The sequence below is a fragment of the Watersipora subatra genome, chromosome 1, assembly GCF_963576615.1.
Source record: "Watersipora subatra chromosome 1, tzWatSuba1.1, whole genome shotgun sequence".
In the NCBI taxonomy this organism is placed as follows: domain Eukaryota; kingdom Metazoa; phylum Bryozoa; class Gymnolaemata; order Cheilostomatida; family Watersiporidae; genus Watersipora; species Watersipora subatra.
This window is the reverse complement of record NC_088708.1, coordinates 27,400,319-27,415,098: the sequence shown is the minus strand read 5'-3', so window position 1 is coordinate 27,415,098 and position 14,780 is coordinate 27,400,319. Positions and strand designations below refer to the sequence as shown.

At 37.5% G+C, this 14,780-nt stretch overlaps 2 protein-coding genes across 3 annotated transcripts in view; one reads left to right on the top strand and one right to left on the bottom strand.

The window, feature by feature from the left end:
- LOC137385704 (solute carrier family 28 member 3-like) overlaps nt 1-2,679 on the bottom strand; it is a 38,567-nt gene extending 35,888 nt beyond the window's left edge. The window contains exon 1 of one of the 2 annotated variants that reach the window (XM_068072235.1): nt 2,471-2,679. In XM_068072235.1, the coding sequence (XP_067928336.1) occupies nt 2,471-2,602 (132 nt within the window). In that variant the 5' untranslated portion in view covers nt 2,603-2,679. The remainder of the gene's footprint in view (nt 1-2,470) is intronic. The other variant, XM_068072234.1, reaches the window with a different exon arrangement.
- Nucleotides 2,680-5,339: 2,660 nt separating this feature from the next.
- On the top strand, nt 5,340-7,685 carry LOC137385722 (uncharacterized; the record flags this gene model as incomplete). Its single annotated transcript, XM_068072260.1, has 1 exon — nt 5,340-7,685. A coding segment is annotated over exon 1 (2,346 nt), but the record flags the coding sequence as incomplete, so codon positions are not given.
- Nucleotides 7,686-14,780: the final 7,095 nt, after the last annotated feature.

Here is a 14,780-nt window from a genome sequence, read left to right as displayed (position 1 = left end):
CTATCATACAGTATTGCATTGTAAAATAATAAAAAAATAAAGCTGACTACTTCACGGGTTTCACTTATCATGGTTTATTTTTGGAAGGCAACTTCCCCTCCCCACGATAAACGAGGAGTCACTCTAATAGTAGTATCGATGAAATGTGGCTACGAGCTACATGATTATCAAATAACCTCACAGATCCATTTCATAGCTGCCTAAAATGCTGACACACGAGTCTTTTTATATACAGGGAGCCAATAAACATCTACTAAAAATAAATGTACAGCTTGTCTAGACACAAATGCTGCTAAAATGCCAGCATTTCTGAAAGGGTGGAATTTTATCACCCATTTAATACAGCTTAGCTGAGTGTCAATTCCTGTATCACTATAAACTACAAGACCAATTCATCCAAGACCAAAAATGGTGTTGTGGTACTTGCAGATTCTCAACGCATAGATAGACAAGCGATTCAGTAAACATGAAACATTCATCAGATCGCATACCCCTTACACTTGTACATATAGGAGATTTATGGTAGGGTTTGTTCATGGGAGAAAGTTGATCTTGGCCGACCAACTTGATGGTTGTCAAAAAAAGCAGCAGCATAGCAATGGTTATGCAATTAAATAAAGCAAAGCAATAAACATCGCTGACAGCTTCTGGGCAGTGAAGATACTTCTAGTAATAAATGTCCTGATAATGATACAACTACAAATAAGGGAACAAATATAAGCGTACAATGACTGAATTTGGTAGTCTATTATATCGACCTTGACATAGCCTTCGCACAACTGGTAGTCTTAACTGCGGTGTTCCTCAATGCATAGAATAAAATGTCATGAATTTAAAATAGACTGATCATGTGAAATACGTCTGACTGGCTGGTAAACATCGCAACTTTACATTTTAAGAAGGTCAAAGTTTTAAAAAGTCGATCAAATTTCGGACACGGCCTGTTTGCTGTTTGTCAGAATGACACAATGAAACTTCCCGTGAGTACGAGTGGAGACAATGCTGTCATGGATAGGTTGTTTTAGTAGCCATCCTTATCATACCTAGTAGCAAAGGCACTAGAGATTTTACTTTTCAACCTACCTTTTCAACCTGCTCTGTCATAGTAAAAACTGGTTATGTTGAAGAGTCTAAGTACCGCTCGACAAAAAAAGTTAGAGCCCTACCAAGTCATAACTGCAACAAATTGTTCAAAACTGTTTATTATGAGGATAAGAGTTCAGCTTGCAAAGTTGGCCCAAACCAGTATGCTGCAGGTAGCTAAAGCACAGAGCTTCTAATAGCTCCAGTATCAGCACAAAGTGAAGCGAAGCGCAGTGCTTTTGAGCATCTCTTAGTTTCAATTATCTGCATGGCTAATCCTGATTTGTTGTTACTGCACGCCTGCTGTCAACAAATGCATTTGTTGTTACTGCACCCATGCTGTCAACAAATGCATTTGTTGTTACTGCACACATGCTGTCCACAAAGGAATTTGTTGTTACTGCACACATGCTGTTAACAAATGCATTTGTTGTTACTGCACACATGCTGTCAACAAATGCATTTGTTGTTACTGTACCCATGCTGTTAACAAATGCATTTGTTGTTACTGCACACATGCTGTTAACAAATGCATTTGTTGTTACTGCACACATGCTGTCAACAAATGCATTTGTTGTTACTGCACACATGCTGTCCACAAAGGCATTTGTTGTTACTGCCCACATGCTGTTAACAAATGCATTTGTTGTTACTGCACACATGCTGTTAATAAATGCATTTGTTGTTACTGCACACATGCTGTTAACAAATGCATTTGTTGTTACTGCACACATACTGTTAACAAATGCATTTGTTGTTACTGCACACATGCTGTCCACAAAGGCATTTGTTGTTACTGCATACATGCTGTTAACAAATGCATTTGTTGTTACTGCACACATGCTGTTAACAAATGCATTTGTTGTTACTGCAAACCTGCTGTTAACAAATTCATTTGTTGTTACTGCACGCCTGCTGTTAACAAATGCATTTGTTGTTACTGCACACATACTGTTAACAAATGCATTTGTTGACAGCATGAGCAACTTTGCAAACCCTAATTTTCATAGAATATAAAAAACCCATTTAGTTTTGACAAGCATTGACGCCTACAAGTGACTCTGCAAACATATGTGATGGAAACCTGTATAGAGCATGGTTTCCTCCCTACAGTTAATAACGTTGGTATACACAAGTTTCCACTACAACCAATGTTCACTCATACTAGAAACCATTTCTTTTATCAGGCCCTAGCAACAGACAGAACGTAAAACAGTGATCTCTAACACCAATTGACATGAGTTTTAAATGAAACCTGCTGGTAACAATTTCATATCCTGGGTTGTTCAAGTTACTCAAAACTCTCTCTATGTTTGAACTGTCTATGAATACATAGAGCTAATCTCCCTAAAGCATAGCCTCAGTGCTAGTAATATATCTATCTTACCATTTCAATGCAAGTCTCTCCATTCCGTGAATTTACCATTCCACTATCCGCACTCTCTTGCATTTTCACATTTTCCATGTCTTTTAAGTCAACCTTGACATTCGCTAGCTCATATGAAGCAGATGAACTCATTATGTCTGATACCGCTAAACTTAGCTGATGGCATGAATACGGTTGAATGATCTCTCAACTACTGTATATGGCTCTATAGTGTAAGCTTGTGCCCTGTCACGCAGTCACATATACATCCTATTGATAGACTACGGCGTCACTGCATTCTGTCAGCTTTCTGTTAGCTCCTCCTAGTCTTACTAAATAACCCCAAAGGAGAGATTGAAGAATACACTAACAATGAAATATGATAGGCGTTCTTTAGTCAAATCATATTTACATAATAGACTGTTTGTAGGGAATTGGTCAGCATCAATGCCTAGTGGCTTTCCCCACCAGCCTGTTTTTTGCTGTGAATGTTTTGATTGCGGTTGGGTGATCAATGAAGAGATGGATATTCATAGGTTAATTACTTTATGATAAATGCAACTTGTCTTTTGTTTTGTAATCCAGTAGATCAGTTCTCAGCATACAGCTACGCTAGCAACATCAAAAACGTAGCCATGATTTCTTATTATTAAACTACATACATATAGCCAACAACTAAACTGAAACACTAACTACTCTCTGGAGACCACAATAAGGTATGATTTGTGCTATTCATCCACTTTATATAATGCCTATTGTTTTATTTTGAATTTGAGCTTGAATTTATTGCACTGCATGCTGTCACTTTCTATTTTATGCTCAGTGCACATATTATTTCATATTGCCTTTAATTATAGTGTCACGGTTGGTCGGAACAATAAATGTTGTATATACAAGACTACTCATCCATCCAATCAGTCTACACTGTCAAAATTCAGAGGGATAGTTACAGTGACACTTATTTGGAGAAGACGGTGTACCAGTACCGTATATTCAACATATCTCCAAACAAGCTACATATACACCATTAACACTCCACGCAAGTAAACTCTACGCCAGTGGCAGCGGCTGACCTAGAAAGCTAATACAATACAAGATTGATACGTTGGCAGATGTCCAACCTCACACTACCTTTGATGAGTCTAACAGATCACAACCACTACTCAACAAGAGAAACGCAGACCAGATAAGTCTCCAAGGCTCTATGTTGCGAGTGTTTAATTGTGATAACCATTGACACTGAATCTGGTATTAGTAACGTTTACATCTGAAACACACTCAATTAATCTAACAACTGCTAATATTTCTTGCTACCGCTGGGATACTAGCTACGGAGTCCCAAATTCTAAACAAGCATTCACATTCAAAGACTTTTAATATTTTAACATCTGTGATTGATAAAATTGGTTATTTTTTATTCTATTTTATCTCAGAGAATTAATGTAAACATCTTAGCCATTACTGACCACAACCGTACTCAGTTGATCAAAACAAAGGGCTGGTGTTATAAAATAGCCATAAGCTTGCTTCTAAAATTAGAGGGGTGACTGGTATTTGACTTGTTTGTGTATTCCTTATGGTTAACCCTGGGGCTTGATCACCTGAGGCTACATACAGATTTCTGAAGTTAACACAACAATCAAAATATTTCTTTTCAAAGAACATTGCTGACTGCTGCCAAACATTTTTAATGAAAACAAATTATGGAAGATATTTTTGAGACTACGAAAGGTAGGTTCTCAAAACGAGTACAGAATTTAGCAAATACTAAAGCTCTGAATGAAAACATAGAGTCTATTAGCCATTCTATCAAGCATTACAGATTAAAGCTGACTAATATCATGACCCCTCCTAGAAATGATAGACTAGGACAGATCTATGTTGAACTAAGTCGAATGCTCTCAAAGCTAAATGAAATCTATGAGCAGGTAAGGAAAACAACTCCAGATATTGATAGGGCTATAGTAAGAGATGTAGATGCTATATCTGAAGAAATTAGAGCATTGAAAGGCCATGTTTTTGATAGACAAACCAAAAGGCCAGCAAATTTGGAAGAAACCTTTTCAGCCACATTGTTGACAGATATTGGCCATACTGTCATTACTGGTGAGACAGATGAACCTGCTGCACCGGTAACTAATAAAAACCTTGCTGCTGCATCTGTCCACTCAAGCAGAACACTCAGCAGTGTTACATCACACAAGTCATCAACCTCTCGTGACACCAGTAAATCATCTACCAGCTCTGCCCTTCGATTTCAAGCATCTATGGCCAGAGCCAACATGGAGGCAAAGAGAACACAACTCCAAGCCTTGCAGGAAGAAGAAAATCAAGAAGATGAACTAGAAAAGTTAAACCAAGAAATGCAGGCAAGAATAGCAGAAATGAACCGCGAAGTTCAGAGAAAAAGGAAGGAAATGGAGATGACAAAACTTCGAGCTGAAATAGCTGCTGATGAGCGACGACAGCAAGTGCTGGAACAAGCCGCAGCAGAAGAAGATTTACCGCCAGTCCTAAGACCACCGACAGTAGTCCAAAGGAACATTATACAAAATGCTAACACCATGCAGTTACCAGCTCCATCTTTTGAACAACTGCAAGAGAGACAGTTTACAGAACTGCAAAGATCACAACTATCAACAAATAAACAAGGTAAGACACAATCTATACACGAAAACACCCATGAAACCAATCAAGCGTTGAATAGGCCAGTTATCACAACCACTCCCATCAACCTTGATCAGTATTCAGACGCACTGAATACCAAGCTCCAACTAGCACTCCACAACTGCCCAAATCACATCAAGAGCCAAACGTCTCTGATACACCCGTAGAAATTTCCCGCAACACATCGTCTCGAGTTTCAGATGAAGCAAGTTTGGCCAACGCCATGTTGGAAGCCATAAACCAATCGAAGCTGCCACCTCCTCAGCCATTTACTTTCGACGGTGACCTTCTACAATACACCGATTGGAAAACCTCATTCATCGAACTTGTAGACAAAAGGCCTGGTGGAGCAGCAGAAAAACTCGCGCTGTTGAAAAGCTACTTGTGCCTCGACATACAAAAGCAGATCAGCGGGTACTGCACACTAGGAACCACAGATGCTTATCGAGAAGCCTTGAACATGCTTGATGAGCAGTTTGGGGATCCCTTTCTCATTGGAGCTGCATTTGGACGAAAGCTGGAAAACTGGCCAAGGATACCAAACCAAGACGGAGCAGCTCTTCGTAATTATGTTGCATTTCTCAAGCAATGCGTTGCCTCGATGGAAAAGATACACACACTCCAAGATCTCAACACTGTTAAAGAGATAAAGAAAATCATCGAAAGGCTGCCAAATTATCTTGAAAGGAAATGGATCCGGGAGTCGACCAAATACCAAAAAAAACATAGTAAGTTTCCTAAACTTCAAGACCTTTGTGACTTTCTCAGAATTGAAGTCAAAGTTGCATGCAATCCTTTGAACAACCTGAAACACTATGATAAACCCCAAACAAACAGTAAAACCTTGCTTGAAACCAAAAGGCCTGCTCTACCTAAAAGATCCCATGCATACAACATCGCTGCTAGCAACAGTCGACCATCACTCCCAATTCAGACTTGTCAAAATAGACAGACAAACCCGAAACCAATGTATTGTGGTTACTGCAAAAAGGAAAACCACGAAACAAAAGACTGCTTTCATGTAGGAAAACTATCTGTAGCAGAAATAGAAAAGTTCCTCACAGACAATAACCTTTGTTTTAAATGTGCAAGAGGCAGACACAGCTCAAAACAATGCAGAAGCCATCTTGAATGCAAAGTAAAAGGCTGCAAACAAGCTCATGCCACAATCAACCACCAAAGGTATACCAACAAACCAACAACAAACCAGAACAATGCGCTCAGAAACAAACCATTTGCAAATGCAATCACACCTGACAATCACTTTACTACAAACCAGCAAGTTAAACAAACAACAAATGCAATTCTGACTGAACAGAAAACTGCGTACCAACAGCAACAAAGAGTTGAACCGAAGAATCAATCTACTCAACTCCAACCAACTGTAGGACCACAGGGAATGCCAGCCATCCCAGGAGCACTGCCAAACACAAATCCAGCCGATACATCTAAAGGTGTGTCTGGACAGTGCTACAGTATCCGCAGCATGGAATCAAATCTCAGCTTGATGGTTATGCCAGTCTATGTATCATACAATGGCAAGGAGAAACTCACTTATGCCTTAGTAGACTCTATGTCTGACAGCTCATACATAAGTGAAGGACTGTTCAGATCGCTAAATATCCCACAGAGTGCTGTCAAACCGAAGCAGCTCACGCTTACAACCATGAACCACATATCTACAGATACTCGACTAGCTGTACAAGGACTCAAGCTGAGAGGATATGGTGAAAGCTATGTGGTTAAGTTGCCAACAATGATAACCACTCCAGAGAAGATGGAAATCAACAAAAGCTACATACCAACTGCACAACGAATATCAAGCTGGTCACACTTGAGAGATGTTGCAAAGAAGCTACCACCAGAACTCGATCTCAATGTCGATATCCTATTAGGAGGAGACTGCAATGCCGTACACCTTCCACTCGAAGTAGTAGCATCTTCGCCAGAGCAACCACATGCTAGACGCACTGTTCTAGGTTGGACAATCATGGGTAGCCATCACGAAAATAGCGACAAACAGGTATATAGTTACAAAATGTTAGCTAAGAGAGTAAACAGTGGTGCCGCTAACTCACGATGCTCCGTGCCTTTTGAATGCAATGTAGAACCAGAGCCACAACTACCCACACCTGAATCCATAGTCAGGATATTGGAAGCCGATTTCGCAGTCACAAGAGAAGAACCAGGTCTTACCATCAAAAATCGCCATTTCATCACAAAACTTGAAAACGAAATCAAGAAAGATAAAAGAGGTTACATAAACATGCCACTACCATTTTGCACCAGACCAACAGGAATGGGATGGAAAACCAAACAAATGGCAACTTGTCGACTAAACATGCTCTTAACCATGAAGTCTCATGTGGTTTTGCCATCTCCAGGTGAATTTAACGATACAGATGTATATGCCCGCAAAAGATGGCGTCAAGTACAGGGTCTCGCAGATGCCTTCTGGCAAAGGTGGAGAAAAGAGCATATACAAAGCCTACAGAGCCGACAGATATGGATAGAGAAGAGAACTCCACCTCAGGTGGGTGACATAGTCTTACTTAAGGATGACGCCAAACACAGGAATGACTGGCAAATGGGAAGAATCACGCAACTTCTCCCTAGGACAAGCTAGGACGAACAAGTTAGAAGGGTGCAACTTGTGTTAGCCACTGATAAACTCCACAAAAATGGTAAGCCTGTTGATCAACGATCTACTTTTGAAAGGCCAGTTCATAAATTGATTACCATATACAGACCAGAGAAAGAGGTAAGTAATTGCTAAGATATGTCAAGGATACGTTAGAGATCTCCGTACCAAAGTAAGTAAGTATACTCTTGATGAAACTACTCACACTGACGTACATAACCATAGCCATTATGCCTTATCCACCACTAGTAGTAGTAGCTTTTACCATTTATTGCTATAATAAAAAATACAAAAAATGAAATAAAATAAGAAAAACAACAACAAAAGCGAAACAAACTATTAATACCCACATTATAGTAATAATCTTAGAACTAAGACCGTGACAACAATCTTTAGCATGGTAAGTATGTGGCAGCATAAGACAATATTCAGTGCTTTAATTCAATGTAGATACAACTTCAGGAGTTAATTTTCCTGTGTCAGGTGGTCAAATTAAAAGGGGGAGTGTAGGGAATTGGTCAGCATCAATGCCTAGTGGCTTTCCCCACCAGCCTGTTTTTTGCTGTGAATGTTTTGATTGCGGTTGGGTGAGCAATGAAGAGATGGATATTCATAGGTTAATTACTTTATGATAAATGCAACTTGTCTTTTGTTTTGTAATCCAGTAGATCAGTTCTCAGCATACAGCTACGCTAGCAACATCAAAAACGTAGCCATGATTTCTTATTATTAAACTACATACATATAGCCAACAACTAAACTGAAACACTAACTACTCTCTGGAGACCACAATAAGGTATGATTTGTGCTATTCATCCACTTTATATAATGCCTATTGTTTTATTTTGAATTTGAGCTTGAATTTATTGCACTGCATGCTGTCACTTTCTATTTTATGCTCAGTGCACATATTATTTCATATTGCCTTTAATTATAGTGTCACGGTTGGTCGGAACAATAAATGTTGTATAAGACTACTCATCCATCCAATCAGTCTACACTGTCAAAATTCAGAGGGATAGTTACACTGTTTTTGTGGGCAACCACACCACCCACCATTTTAACCAGAATATCAGACTCATAAATATTCTCTCCATCATTAAATCTAGCCTGAGAGCACAGCAAGCTTTGCTTTCTCTAAACGTAGTGATATCTTTATTGAGACTCTTTATATAGGCCCTGGTTTCTGTTAGTTTACATAGTAAACATATGGTAATGATTTAGATCTCACAGTTACTGGCCTACACCGGTAGAACACGTCTTAAAATGATGTACTCAGTCAAATCAACACCCTTCAATATTGAAATATCCGACAATTCAGCTACTGAAATGTCCTGGCTGAAGTCAGGCCTTTCTGGTAGGGGAGGTCACAGAGGATATATAGGCCACCTCTTATTGTAGGAATTGTGTTATCTGTGAATGTTTTCCACTGCCATAATCTTTTTAGCCAATCAGCAACGAACCCACGGTTGCCATTTTTAATAATTTTCAACATTCATACAAAGAGCTGCAAGTGAGGTGCCTTATGCTTGCGAACTTGGGCTATTCCTAGTAAGTCAATGCTGGTTGGATCTTTGTAATTATTAAAAAGATGTTACGGATTTTAATTTTATATCAAAGTTGAACATTAAATGAGCCATTCAATGCATTTTGATAAACATTTAAAACTGTCTAATCCCAAAAATTATCAAATTACTAATGCTTCAAACTACAAGGATTAGTAATTTGCTACAAACTACACTATAAACAAGTAACAAATTACTAACAAACTACACTATAAACTACAAGACCAATTCATACAAGATCAAAAATGGTGTTGTGGTACTTGCAGATTCTCCACGCACAGATAGACAGGCGATTCAGTAAATATGACTTGCGATTTCGACAGGCGATTCAGTAATGCTTTGACTGAGGATACACGGGCTATGCCATGGTAGGATAGGTGAACCGGGCGGTCCAAGTATCATACATGAATGCAGATATATACCTGGATGATTAGGAAGGTGGTCCATCTATCCTATTTTTTGATTATTTCAGATAATCATGTCCCAATTTTACAAAAAGAGAACAAACGGAGAAGCAGTACCCGAGACTGTGATGAGAAAAGCTGTCAAAAGAGTAGTAGAGGATAAGAATATCTTGAATATCCAAATGTCCTACGGCAGTGGACTATGTATCCTCCATACCGGCTCATGTATCCTCTTTAAAAGGATACATGAGCCACACTTTTAAAACTCCCTTTTCAAATGTTTTTGTGCAGAAGTTTAATGCCATTATAGTATTGTACCAAATGCTTTAACTCATGGTGACAATAGGTAGTTTTTTTGGCATTTTCGGCAGAATATATTCAAATAACAAATTATAAGCACTTTTGGAGGCCCACGTATTCTACTCCTCCCCTACGCAGGAAACTGCCACCTTGGAAGAAGTAGTGATCTTATATCTATTTCTCAAAGCTTGTCATCAATGTGTAGGTCCAGCTATAGGTATTAAAATCTTGGAATAAAGAATCCATTACGCAGAAGATTTGATCTTGGAACCTCCCTTTCACCAGTCCAACGTCCTACCAATTTAGCCACACGAGCTTGATAGATTCAATAAGCGATATATGTTGCTATGTGGGAGCAAATAGGCTATACTTGCGGTCACGGCGCAAAGTCATGCTATTACGTCATGAGAAGCCGTAGCTCTCATTAGCAATCTTACTCAAATTATCCATTGGCAATGTGCCAGGCTAATAACAAGTGGCAGGCAACTCTCATTACCTCTCCTTGTTTATAAGCAGACTTTTAATACCTGGGCAACAGGGTAGCACAGCTAGTACAGGTATATAGGTCAACTCTGATTAGCTAGTTTTAACCCGGCTGTTGAAGTTGATGACTCAAGTACAAAATTACGACCACCCAATAAGACAGAGTTACGGTAATTAAAACTTCTGTAACTCTGCTCTTACTTCTGGTTTACTTTGTAAATTTTAGTCTCTCTCAAAAATATCTTTGTGTCCATCGAAAGATTTTTTGTACCTCCTCCGATTTTTTTCTCCGACGAACTGTTACCTTCTTGTTAATACAATCATAAGAAAGTACATCACGCCTTCACTGAAAGTAATTGTACTTGAGCAACTTTTTAGATAGTAGAGGTAACTAATGTACAGATATATCTCATTGATGACACGATGATACCGGATACCGGTATGTGCCTACTCTGCACCTATAAAAACATGACCTTGAGCTTTGGAAAATCATAATCATACCTTGTAAATTTGAAATTTCACAATTATCATCCAATAAAAAGTATTCATCGTTTCAAAATACTATAAAACAAATATCCATTAGCAGCAGAAGACACTTTGTCCGCTATTCAGAATTATTATTGTTGTTAAAAACATATAGTCTAATATATTTATAAAAAAATTTAATAAAAATGAAAACTTGAGATTGACTCATCAACTAGTGACAACAATCAAAGTATTACTACTTCTATTCAGTCATTTAGATACATGTTTGCAACTCCTTGGTTGACAGAGTTTGCATGTGATTGCACTTGATTGGCCAAATTATTTAGAGAAATGTCTACTTCCGCTGCTGGTTTTACTTGACCAGTGACTTTGTCTCTTGCTACTTGGGCTCTTCTTGTTCTCGTTCCTTTCATGCATTTGCTTCAGAGGCTGTTTGGCTTGCATCAGTGTTGACATTAAGAAATGCACACCTGCCTTTTCAAAGGAAATCTAGCATAATTGTATTCAGACATGCTTTAGAGAGCTTCTATTCAATGTTAGCTAACAAACTCAGCTGTGAACAACTAAATAAAAGCATTGATATTACAGCTGCTAGCCCCATCAGTAGTAGGAGTTTACATTTCTGTATACGTTAGCCAATAAACACGCAGATTTCTGTATACGTTAGCCAATAAACACGCAGATTTCTGTATACGTTAGCCAATAAACACGCAGATTTTGCAAAAATCTTCACTAGCTGAGAAATTAAAGAAAACTTTTTATTTTCTCCAACACCAACCCAGCCTGAACGTGTTCAATATGCACATGATTGATTGGGTGTGGCAACCAGTTACAGCAGATCACATGTAATTCTATTCTCTCACCAACAACAAGCGAGGAATAATAACCAATAAGAATGATGAATGTCCATGTGTGCGTAATATCAATTGTCAGTGTAGATCGGTCAATGGAATCATCTTTAAAATAAATGGTCAGTCACAAAAACCAGCTTTAATGACAGATTATCAGCTAGTCTACCAACAACATTAAAGCATTTTTATGTGCTGTTTCAATTTAGAAATTGAACAAAAGCAGGGCATGTTTTTGCGATATTTAGCTAACATTATTTTTTGTCAACCTTTTACATGAGGCTCTCAAAAGCTGATGAACGTGTTTACAGCAGGCTTATGGTAGGTCTGCATTAGTTAGCTCTATGGTAGGTAGATCTACAGTAAGTAGCTCCATGGTAGGCAGGTCTACGGTAGGTTATACAAGGGAAAAAGTAGGTCTACTCGCTTCTATTAAGGCTTTCAAACTTTTCATGCGCTTCATGAAAATATGAAAAAATGATTTATATGCTTTTAATTGTTATCTTTGATTACTTTTGTTATTCTTGACATGCTACTTTTCAGAATACTTGTTTGTTTGAGAGAGTGGAGGGGGGACAGAGGGAGTGAAGAAGGCGGGGAGGAGGATGGGCCCCGTAGCTGTAACACTGCCTGGTAAACCAAATGGTTTTCCAAGTAGGCATCTGAACTGCCTTTGGAAAGCATCTGATCCAGAATTATGTTCAAATAAACTTAATATACCTTTTTTTAGGTTGCTTGTGGAAATATTGACACCCTGACTGTAAATGTTGCTCAAGCGTAATTACATGATTTAGAAAAGTCAATTTGGAGTTATTCTCACTTGCCAAAAACAATAAATGAGCTTACAACTCCAAATATTTAATGGTAGTTACCTTTTGTCAGGAGACTGACAGTTTTAACCCCTAAAAACCATTATATGCCTAGCATTATTATTCACCTCTTTCTTAGAGTTTTCTTTTCAATATAAACTAATAAACAACACTTTCAGCCATATAACTTATGTATGAAGGATGTGCACTTCTATAGGATAGTATATACGTAGGCCTGCATACTGTAATTCACATATGGAACTAAGTAACAAGGTACCTTATAATGAGTCTACAATGTACATATTGGTCTACCATCACAAGGTTCAAATGGCTGTATCGTATAGAGTTTAGATGCCTGTTTATTGTTTACTATTAGATGCCTTGTATACTTTGGGACTGACCACATGCTCTACATAGTGGCTTTATAAATTGAAAGTTCATATGAGATTATTTTGCAATTTTAATGCCTTTATAATTTGCTTTTTAAATTTGTTAATAAACTGACCTGTTAACAAAATGAGAAAAAAGCTGATTAAAGAATTTCTGTGCATATTGTCTTATCTCACATAAAAATCAGCTCTTGCAAATATGCTAAAATATCGAATTTGGTAAAATCTTTTATATATGATTTGGCTCAAAAATGCTAACAACAGCGTGTCAATAAGCAATGTGTATCAGCATGCTTCAGTATGTCAGCATAATTACGTGTCTTTGGACTTTACTACTGCTAGCATAAAGAACCTGCAGTGTTTCATATGACCAGTGAGGAGTGTAGTCATCTTCTCATCAAAATAATTAAAGAAACAAAATAAGACAACTTCAACAGCTTGTCTAAAGTACGGTTAACATTGTTGTTTGTCAAAGTCTACTTCATTTAGTGCGTATTTAATTCGTTTGGCTACATATTAAATATATAAGTGATTTGAATATCAATGAGATTGTGTAACCTGAGAAATGGTGTCTTGTAACTTTATTTGTGTAAGATTATAATTATATCATATAAATCAATCATCTAACTTAATAAATATCGTTTCAGCTTTACAATAGCTAATCCGCTAGTAAACATGGTACACAAAATGAACAAATTATATTGGTGCTTCTAGTTGTGCAAAATATATGATAGTGATTTTTACAATCCAAAAGTGCGACATTTTGCTAAATATAAATCCAGTTTGAATTTGTACATAACATTCAATATTCAAGAAAATAATGACCAATAAGTTGTAATCTACAAGAACAGACAACTCAATAGTATTAGTTTGTGATGTAAAAAGGACTAACTGAAACATAGCTGTACAAGAAAGAGTTTCACCTGGTTTTACCCAGGAACAGATAAAACTGAGTTGCTGGCTATCATCAAATGAAATAAACCTTTAGTGGCATTACCTGCAAGACTAACATTTTTCAACTGTTACCAATACTACTACTAATATTATTTCAAATGTTAGTAATACCATGACTACTACTACTAGTATTATTTCAACTGTTAGTGATACCATGACTACTACTAATATTATTTCAACTGTTAGTAATACCATGACTACTACTACTAGTATTATTTCAACTGTTAGTAATACCACGACTACTACTAGAATTATTTCAAATGTTACTAATACGACGACGACTGCTGCAAGTATTATTTATACTGTTATATAATACCACGATTGCTACTAGTATCACTTCAACTGTTACTAATACCTTAATTATTACTGCTATACTTTAAAGACTAATGCCATTTTGTTATTACCATTACCAACAATTTTACTGAGTTTACTAATGCTGCCATGATCACCACCACTACTATGAATATTAGAGAACTGAACAGATTGTAAATTAGAGAATATTATTATCAAAACAAGACATAAATGTAGCTGATTCAGGTCATTTAGCGTGTTTTGTAAATTGGCACATAAAAGGAACTGAAGAGGAAGTTAAAACCCATTGAAATGGCATTCTTATCAAATGAGTCAAGCTCTAATGTGTACAAAAACAATAAAATTTTTGGCAGTGACTATAAAGTTATATTTATAGCCCTATTCATTGCTAGATAGATGATGTTGAAACAAGTTTTGTGGTCTGATGCTTTGGCAAAGAATCCTTGCTTGCAGAGTAACCAAAGGTAAAATTC